At 63.9% G+C, this 9,460-nt stretch overlaps 1 protein-coding gene across 1 annotated transcript in view; it reads right to left on the bottom strand.

The window, feature by feature from the left end:
- Positions 1–8,349, bottom strand: part of KCNN3 (potassium calcium-activated channel subfamily N member 3) — a 143,055-nt gene extending 134,706 nt beyond the window's left edge. Inside the window, exon 1 of the mRNA XM_032398687.1 lies at positions 7,188–8,349. Within this exon, the coding sequence (XP_032254578.1) occupies positions 7,188–8,048 (861 nt within the window). The 5' untranslated portion in view covers positions 8,049–8,349. The remainder of the gene's footprint in view (positions 1–7,187) is intronic.
- Between the last annotated feature and the right edge of the window lie 1,111 nt (positions 8,350–9,460).

The raw sequence follows: 9,460 nt of genomic DNA, 5'->3' as shown, positions 1-9,460 counted from the left end.
CAGGAGCGATGCCGAGGGTGACGTGCGCACTCACGCCCCCCACGCCCCCCACGCCGTCCGGGTGTCTGCGGGTTAGCAGAAGCGCTGCGGAGGGCGACGTGCGCCCTCACGCCCCCCACGCCCCCACGCCCGCCACGCCCCCACGCCCGCCACGCCTGCCACGCCCCCCAGGTGTCTATGGGTTAGCAGGAGCGATGCGGAGGGTGACGTGCGCACTCACGCCCCCCACGCCCCCCACGCCCCCCACGCCCGCCACGCCCCCCAGGTGGCTGTGGGTTAGCAGGAGCATCTTCGGAGCACTGGGCTCGTCAAACACGGCTGGCAGGTTTCAGGGCTCAGCGGGTGCCTCACTCTGTGCCAGGCGCTATGTACAGGCGGAGGCTGGAAGTCCCTATGGACGTCTGAGAAATGGGCTTCAAATTCAGGAAACTCCCTGGAGACCCACCAGCATAGGCCACCGGGGTCTGAATTCAAACCCAGAGCCCAAGCCCTTGACCACCATGCTAGCTTGGCTCTACCAATCCTACCAACTCTCAGAAAACAAGAGCATCAGGTCTTCAGTGTGGACGCCGAGCTCCTGAAGACTGTAGATACCAACGAAATATTAAGTCGCCCCCGTGCCCTTGTCCTTGGCACGGGCATCCTGCTCCCTGCGGAGGACCTCCAGGATGAGACCTGGCCCCAGGAACGTCCCCGTGCGTCCCTGTCCTCCCTCCCCACCCTGTGCACTGCCTCACAACAGGACCTGCTCTAGCCCCCTCCCCACTGCTCTGCCTGGTTAATCCTGGGGGACCACTCACGGCCCACAAGGAGCCTCCCCAGTACCCTGAAGGCCGGCCTCCTTCCTCAGCGCCCCCAACGCCACCAGTGGACGCTGAGGCCGGCCTGGATGGGTGCACCTGGGTGCAGCCCTGGCCCCCGACTACAGAGCTTGAGGACTGTGGCCTGTGGTCTTTGCAGCGGACCAGAAAGCGCTGGAATGGGGTGGGGGTGGGGGTGGGGTCAGCATGAGAACCCTGCCCTCATTTTTGAGTCAAAGAAACAGGGCCAGAGAGGCCAAGGGCCCTGACAATGGCCACACAGTGAGTTGGAAGCAAGAGGGGAAGCAGATGGGCCTTTCTTTAACACTTACTGCCGCTAAAAGAGCCAAACACAGCCTCATGCCAGGGAAGGAGGAAACTGGGACTGGAGGATGAAGAAGAAAATTCTAGAAGCAGGGATGAAGAAGCCTGTAGAGGTTCCCTCACTCAAATCCCCCGCAGAGGTCTACGGCAGGGTTGGGGACAGGGAGACAAGCAGGCGCTGGAGACCTGGACTCCAGCTCTAGAACCATCTCTCCTGAGGGGCCCTGGACGCGGACCACACACCCCTCTGCAGCCCAGTTTCTACCTGTGGCTGGTTGTAGTGACCCCGGGGCCGCGGTGGGTCATGAGGACGCAAGCGTGGCAATACCATGTGTGCTGTATGTGCCGAGCCTGGCGGCCAGGCCTGGGGAGGGAGAGGCACCCAAGGGAGGGCGGGAGTTCCGCCATGTGCGGGGGCCTTGGTGGGGTGGGCCCCTGTTCGTCCGTAAGCCCCACACCTTCCCCGTCCCAGCCTGGCCAGCATCGCCCCGGAGCAGTCCTGGGCTTCCACACGGACCCTGGGCCTGTGCACAATCTCACCCTGGACCCAGGCCGCCCCGGGGCCCCGCGCTGGCGCCCCCAGGACACAGGTCTCCCACCTTCCTGCCTCCCCTGATAAAGTTCCTCCCAGTCCAGTATCCGGAGGCGTCACAGGGCTCCAGCCCATCAACCCTGGTCTGCCTCTTCCACGAATGACAAGCAGCTTCTCCAGGAGCAGACGAGGGAAAAAGGGAAAAGGCCCAGGTTCTCATCCCAGCACGGCCGCCTCCAGCTCACACTGCAGCCTGGCTGGGGTCCGCTCGGCAAGGGGACAGGGGGCCGTGACCACACCCACGGCCAGGACTCTCGGGAGCCCGAGGGCCCCCCGACGCCGCCTGGGTGCTCACAGGCAGTGCCCCCACCGGCCCTCGCCCCACGGCCTTGCCGCCCCAGCAGAGCTCCTGGGGGGCAGGGGAGGTGGGCCTGGGGCACCTCAGAACCCATCAGCCTCCTCCGGACTTTGCTCAGCAGAAGAAAAGGCACAGAACTTCCTCCCCACGGCTCCTGAGAACAGTGTGGTCTCAGAATCCCCCACCCTCATTATTTAAAGAGGAATAGCTGCTTTTCTGGTTTCTCTCTCTCTCTCTCCCTCTGGGTTTTGAAAGAAAAGAAAACCGGGTCTGCAGCCACTGAGCTGAGTAAGGCGGTGTTTCATTGAGTCGCCCCTCACAGCCGCGCTCTTCACACACATTCTCCCCCCAAATTTGCTGGACGAATAACCCCCACAAACCCGCGCTCTGTGCGGATTCTGCCCCTCCAGCCAGGCCGCCGCCCCTCCACGGAGGTGACTCCAGTTTCTTTTCATTTTATGTTTCTTTACCTTCTGTTTTTCAGAGCAGATCTTTGGACCCTGGACTGGCCGGTGTCCCTCCCTGAAAGCTGGGGAAGGGCCGTGCGAGGCGGCCCCCAGCTTCCCAGTTAGCCCGTGCAGCGGATGCACGCCCAGCAACAGCGCCGTGCCCGGGCCACAGGGGACGCTGCCGGGAGGAAGGGGTGTCACAAGCACCCCGAATTCTGCCCCGGACAGCTATAAACAGCGTCAAGGACAGGCATGCACTGCCGAGTCGTCCCTGCTGCGGTTACAAACGTTTGACTCATTTGTGGGCTGGCCACAAGCATTGTAAATAGGGTCGCCACCACCCTGGGTGGGAGCATGTCCACAGAGCTGCTCTTGCCCTCCCTGGGCCAAGACGCTCAGCATGACCCCAAAGTAAAACCTACGCCTGGGCTCAGACCCTCCCACCTCCCGCAACGCTGTCCTGCAGGCCGCCACACAGAGAGGGTCCGTGGAGGGGTCTGTCCCATTCAGCGATGCCAACCCTCCTGAGACCACAGAGGCATCTCCTCCCAAAGGTCAGGACGCCCCTGACAGCCGCCCACCTACCCCAGAGGGGCTCCTGGGTCTGGCAGGAGGTGCGGGCCGTTCTCCCAGCCAAGCCCGCCCGCTGCCCTGCCCTTCTGCACACAAGCCCTCCATGGCCAGGGAAGGCAGGGGCTCAGAGAGCTGGGACCCGCTAACCTACTCAGTCGTTCAGGCTGGAGGCTGAGGGTGGACTCCTGGACCTCTGTGAGGTCAGCAAAGACACACAACACGTCGGCCCTAAGGGACCCCATTTTCTTTGAAGGGTTAAATGGCCAGGAGACCAAGCTGCCCTGGGCACGCAGAGGGGCCTGCCCTTTCCAGGGGTCCTCCCTCGAGGTGTTGTGAAGGAACAGAGGGAGCCAGGCATGGGGGTCAGGCAGGGCAGCCAGGGGAGCACCATCCCCCTGACCCCCGCCCACGGCCTGGGTGAGCCCGGCAGCAGGGCCAGGCAGGGGGGTGGTGGGGAGCACCCCACTGCAGGGGAAGCTGCGGGACGGCAGGGGTCCGCTCTGCTCAGGAGGTGAGACCCAGCTGGATGGTGAGCCCGGGGGTAGCTGGAGGTTGGGCACAAACAGGGGACACGGAGAGCTGCCTCGCCGTACCAGCATTTCCCAGCCTCCCCTGAGGTGGCCCCGCAGCCTGACCCCACAGGTCCCTGGGAAACAGGCCCACGGGGACTTGTCAGCCGGACAGAGGTGCCGGCCGAGCCACAGCGAGGTGGCAGGCTGGGGCTGGGGAGTCCGCAGCTCGGGGAGGAGAGGGCGGGCCCTGGTTCTCCCTCCACCCAGTGGACAGAGCCCAGCAGGCGGTCCAAGGCCTCCAGCCAGCCCAGGACGAGCACAGCACGAACGCCCAGAAGGACTCCCCGCTGATGTGCCGCCTGAATCCTGACCGGCGCAGACGCAGCAGACACCAAGTCCCTCAGAGCTCCCAGCAGGATCCCTGGGCCTGGCCCTGTCACGGCGTCTAAGCCCTTGGGGTAAATCCACCTGTTTTTCTTAAACCTGGACTCCCCGCCCAGTTCGGGGGGCAGCCCTGCACCCGTCGGCGCCCACGAGGGCCATCTCCGGCCCCTCGCTGCCAGTCGGCCTCCCGGCCCGGGCCCTCCTGTTCCTGGGCCCGGCGTCGGCCCATCTCCCTCCCCCGCCGTCACCTGTGGCTCGTGAGGAGGGGACCGAGGACCGCTTATCTCCTCGGCCGGCCCCCTTCTGCATTAACTCTGAATAGGCTCAGGGCAGGCCACGTTCCTTCTCAAGGGAGCCAGGCCCACGTGGCAAATTCCTCCCCAGCAACAGACATCAGCCAGAGACACAGATGGGAGTCCGCAGCCCCGAGGGAGGAAACAGCTCCCGGAAAGCGGCAGCTCCGGCGCAGGCTGCGGCCTTCCATCGCTTGGGGAGGACACACGGCCCCCTCCCAAGGGCCTCTGAGTGGGAAGGGCCACCCTCAGTGCAGAGCTCCCCAGTCGGCCCGGGCGACCTCCACACTGGTCAGCAAAGCCAACCAGACACACGGAGTTCTCCAGCTAAAGACACGGCTGCCCGGCCCAGCCCGGCCCAGCCCGGCCCAGGGCCTGCCGGACGGCCACGCTGCCCTCGGTCCTCGCCCAAACCCTCTCGCCACGGTAGAGCCCGTGACAGACAGGCTGGGGACAGATGTACCCTCCCCTAAAGCAGAGCCATGAGTAGAGGCCGTTTCCAGGCAGAAGACCCAGCCCCTTCTCAGAACTTCTCCCCGACAGGACGCAACTTCTCACGCCATTGACAAGTGTTAGCTCCGACCTGTCGAGGGCCCAGCTGATTCTGGAGCCAGAGTTGGGGGGAAAAGACATCTCTGCTCTCATCACCACTATTAATAACAATGACAGTAGGCCCCGTGTTGGAGCCTCACACTTATCAGATTCGCTCTCCCCGTTGACAGCTGGGGAGATGGGCTCGCAGAAGATACACAGCTGGTCCAAGATCACAGCTCTGGAAGCGGCAGGGCTGGGATTCAAACTTCACTCTGATTCTTTACAATGATCCTGTTTGTGACTGGGGCCGGCGAGGGATAGCTGCCTTACCCATCCCGGGTCCACAGGGCCTGACCCAGGAGACACCCCAAAAATGCTTGTCCCAGAATGACTCAATGCACAGAGGGGCAGATGGAGAGGCTGGGGAGCAGGTTACCATGAGCCCTGCTGATCACCACCCACACTGTCCCAGGGGCACGCAGGTGGCCACCTCACCAGCCGGGACAAGCAGGACCTTGCTGCTCAGGGCCCCTCACACTGCCATGAGGGTCAGCAGCTTAGAACCGGCTGAGGCCCAGCACAGTGGACCTGCCTCCCCTTCCTTCACACCAGAGTCTGTTTTCCCTGGCTCCGGGTAAGGCCCTTTCCCTGAATACTCCTTCAGGGTGGCACCTGCCCCAGACCCTTTCCTGCCAGCAACAACGCTCCCATGGCACTAAGACCAAGGTGCCCCATGCCGGGAGCATCCCCAGAAGGAGCCATTCCCTTAAGAGCTCTGACCACGGGGGTCGCTGGGGTGCTGGTCTTGTCCCTTGCCCTCACCCCTGAGCACCTGGGCCTTCATCAGTCTCCCCCGGTGAGGGCTCCTGGTCCCCACGGGGGGCTGGGGGGAGCCAGGGCTGTGCGGAGGGTGGCGGCCCCGAGAGAGCCGCAGCAGGCTCAGAGGCTCGCTCCAGGGATGACTAAGTGAGCTGCTATTCCTGGGGAAACCCCGCTCACTTCTGCCCTCTGAGGGGCTCAAATCCTGGCACTATTCCGATGCAGGCAGCTTCCAGGGGCTGCCCTCTGCTGGGGCAGCCCCCTCTGAGCAGCAGGTCCCTGGGGGGCCCTCCGCGTGCAAGGAAGTCTTGGGGCTGGCTGCTCAGGTGCCTGCGGGAGAGGGAGGCTGGGAATGAGGGAAATCCGATCAGCACCTCCGAGGTTTTTGCGGCTGCATTTCAACAAGGAATGTGGCAGTCCCACAGCAGCTGTGCCTAGCCTGAAACAAGCTCTATTTGAAACCTGCAACAGCTGAACCCCTCCCAGCCACCCCCTGCCCAAAATGACAAATAAGAGAAATCCAAGGGACAAGCAAGCACGCACACACGCACTCACACACGCCCTCCCCCCACAACAAATTGGGGGTGAGGGGGAGAGTGGGAAGAAATCCACTTGTACACTGAGTGCCCGGGCCCCCAGCCCTCCGGCCCGCAGCGCGAGGGCCCCCAGCAGGCAGAGCACTGGCGGAAACCCACCTGCCTCCATCCCCACGCCCCTGGAGGCCGCGATTTCCAAGCCGAGGCTGAAGCCAAGCCGCCAGCCCCGGCCGGGTGTGCACACAGTGCACCTCACTGATCCCGAGAGGCGGGCCCGGGGTGCGGGCTCTCGGCCCGCGGGGAAGCCCTGTCATCCCATCTGAAGGAGAGGCGCTCGCTCCCCGCTCCCGGGGGCTAAGGCCAAGGCGGCGCCCACCTGCTCTGCTGGGGACACCTGTAGCCGGTTTTGTCAGCGGCTGTTTACAGACGGCAGCTTTATGCTGAGTGCTGCTTCCTGAGGGAAAGGACCGCGGGGTCCCTCCGCCCGTTTTCACCCGTGCCCCCAAGGGACTCGGGTCACCGGTGCTCTGCTATTTTGCCCGAAGTCTGTCAGGGACGAGGAGGAAAACAGAAACTTGGGAAGAGAGGGAGAAGCCAGAGGGAGAAGGGATAGGATGGCGTCCCCACCCCCCACCCAGACATTTATTTCTCTTCCATCCTTGGGAAAATGGAGTGGAGCAGGGCGGGGAGCAGAGGAGGGAAGTCGCAGGACCTGGCAGGCACATCAAGGCAGAGTGTAATTAATTGGTGCGTTAAGCCGCTGGGCTCCGCTTTGGTAGGAGTGAACCAGGAGGAAAACGGTGTCTCGGAAGGGAATCGTTCCTCCTCCCAAACACAGTATGCAACACAGTGCACGGGGACGCCCCCCCCCCCCAAGAGAGCGAGCAATGAATTCTCCCGGGATTCAGAAAGAAAACCATGGGAAGTTCGAGTGTTCCATATAATTGAGCAAACGCCTCTCCAACCACCGCCTCTCCCCTCCATCAATCTCTCTCTCTCTCTCTCTCCTCTCTCTCTGTTGCTACCTACATATTCCTTTTGTTCAAGGTATAAAGAGAAACCGCAGCCCCTACCTTTGAGTACAAACCCCAAGAGAGCTCGGTCTCTATCACCATAACAACAATTCCAAACATCCCAAAAATCAGAGCATAGTCACTGAGCCGCTTCCTCTTTTCAAACAGGGCCCTCCTGTGTCCCAGCTTATAGCCAATGTTCTGGCTTTTCCGCTTGTTGGCTTTGGGGAAGGTGCTGCCGCTGGGGCTGGGGCCGGCATGCTGGTGGTTGTGGGTGGCGTTGGGGTGGTGGAGCAGGGTCTGGTGGGCATGGTTGTCCTCCCGGGAGGAGATGATGATCTCTGGGGGGTTGCTGGGGCTGAAGAGCTGGAGGGGCTGGCCTTCGGGCTCGGCCTCGATGAGGTTCCTCCGGGAGGCACTGAGCCGGCTCAGGGGCTTCATGACCCCACCACTGTACTTGCAGGAGCTCATGGCGATCTCCGTGAACGGGTTGCTGTCCCGCCGGTGCACCACGGGGCTGGCCTGCCGGTGCCGGCCGCCTCCACCAGGCCCACTTGTGGCTGTGGAGCTTGGAGAGTGGCCAAGCAAGTGGTCATTGAGATTGAGCTGGCTGCCCTGCCTGGAGGAAGGGTGGAGGACGGCGGTGGAGTTGGCCGAAGGGAGGCCCCTGAGCGTCGTGGGAGAGGAGTGCAGCAGGCCCGGCTGGACAGGCTGGCTCTGGAGTTGGGCGAGCAGAGACAAGGGATGCGGCGGCGGCGGCGGCGGCTGGAGCTGTGCGGGCTGAGGCGGCACCAGGGGTCCCGGGGGCTGCTGGGGGGCCGCCGCCGGCTGGGGCTCGTCCCCGGAGGATGGACAGGGACACTTGGGCTCTTCATCCAGGTCCCCCACCCCCGAGTCATGGAAGTGCCCAGAAGTGTCCATCTTGGGGCCTGGCTGGATTCCCTGCAGCACAACCCCCCACCCCAAAGCCACCCTCGCTCCAAAGATGTCCTCAGAGAAAGCCAGGCATCCAAGCCCCCAGCGGGTGTCTTGGCCCCAGTCTTCTTTCCTTGGCTTCGGTCCTCTGGGGCTGCCCGGGGTCCAGACGCCGCCACTCAAGGATGCATTGCCCTGGGCAGGAGGGGCCCGGAGCCAGAAGCAGCGGAGAAGGAACTCCGTCTCAGGAGCTGGCCCTCTGGGAGCGCGCACGGCCAGGCTCAGCCTCACTCCTCGCGGGCTCAACAGCTTTGCTCCCCTCCTGCGGCCAGCGCTACACGGCAAGCCAAGCCCACTTAGTGGCCGCGGCCCTCATTGGCTCGGCTCAGGTCTCCACCGCCTCCAGGCTCCGCCCCCGCGCAGGCTCCTCCCCGGAGGCGGGGCCAGCCGCCCGCGGCCCCCACCCCGGGCCGCGCCGCGAGGGCAGAGGGCGCAGGCCCCGCAGCGAGCGCTGGGAGCTGTAGTTTCCCACGCGGGGCCGGCCCTCCCTCCTGCGACAGGTGCAGCGGGCGTCCGCGAGCCACGGCGACAGGGACGTGCGCGCACGCGGGGCGCCGAGGGGGGCGGAGCGGGGCCTGCAGAGGAGGGGAGCCGCGCACCCTGACGCGGGGGCGGGCAGCGGCGAGAGTCACGGTCACTAATGGCCGGGGTCTTCCTCGGGTAGACCCCCACGCGCCGGGGAGGCGGGCCTCGTGTTCCCGGCGCACACACTGATGCTCAGAGACGTCGAGCAGCTACTTCAGGGTCACCGTCCTGACCCCAGGTGCGTGAGCTCACCTACTGAGCGCCGCAGTGAGTGTGCAGGGCGCCCCTTTGTCATTTCCAGCCGTGATGTCATCATTCTCCTTTCACAGGAAAAAAATCCCACAGGCCCAGATAAGTCCCTTGGCAGCTGTGCCCAGCTGGTAATTGAGGGCGCTAGGGTTTGAACCCAGGTGGGTGGGACCCCCGGCTCCTACACCCTCTCCCAGAATGCCTTCCCGCCATGACGCTCAGCTCCAGGAATGTTGCTCCAAAGATGGTGAGGAAGAACCGCCTTCCCAGCGGGACGGCTCCTGCGGGACGTGGAGTCAGCAGAGGGTCTGGCTGGGGGTCACCCACCCCACCTGCTCCGCCCGGCGGCGCTCTGGGAGTCAGGGTTCGGAACAGCGGTGGCTTCCCGGGCTCAGGGCCATCATCAAGTATTTATTAAGCTCCCACTGTGTGCAAAGGGAGTTCCAAAGACGCAGGACCTGAGCTGAATGCATTTCTACTTCTAACTGCAGCAGACTTAGGGATCAGGGAGGAAGGGGTCGTTATGGGATTCCCCAGGCACACCTGGGGTTTTAAGAGGAGGAATGATTTCCTCTGTCCAGCTG

Source organism: Phoca vitulina, unplaced genomic scaffold (genome assembly GCF_004348235.1).
Source record: "Phoca vitulina isolate PV1807 unplaced genomic scaffold, GSC_HSeal_1.0 scaffold118, whole genome shotgun sequence".
Classification (NCBI taxonomy): Eukaryota; Metazoa; Chordata; class Mammalia; order Carnivora; family Phocidae; genus Phoca; species Phoca vitulina.
Note: the sequence above shows the minus strand (reverse complement) of the source record. Positions and strands in the feature narration are given on the sequence as shown.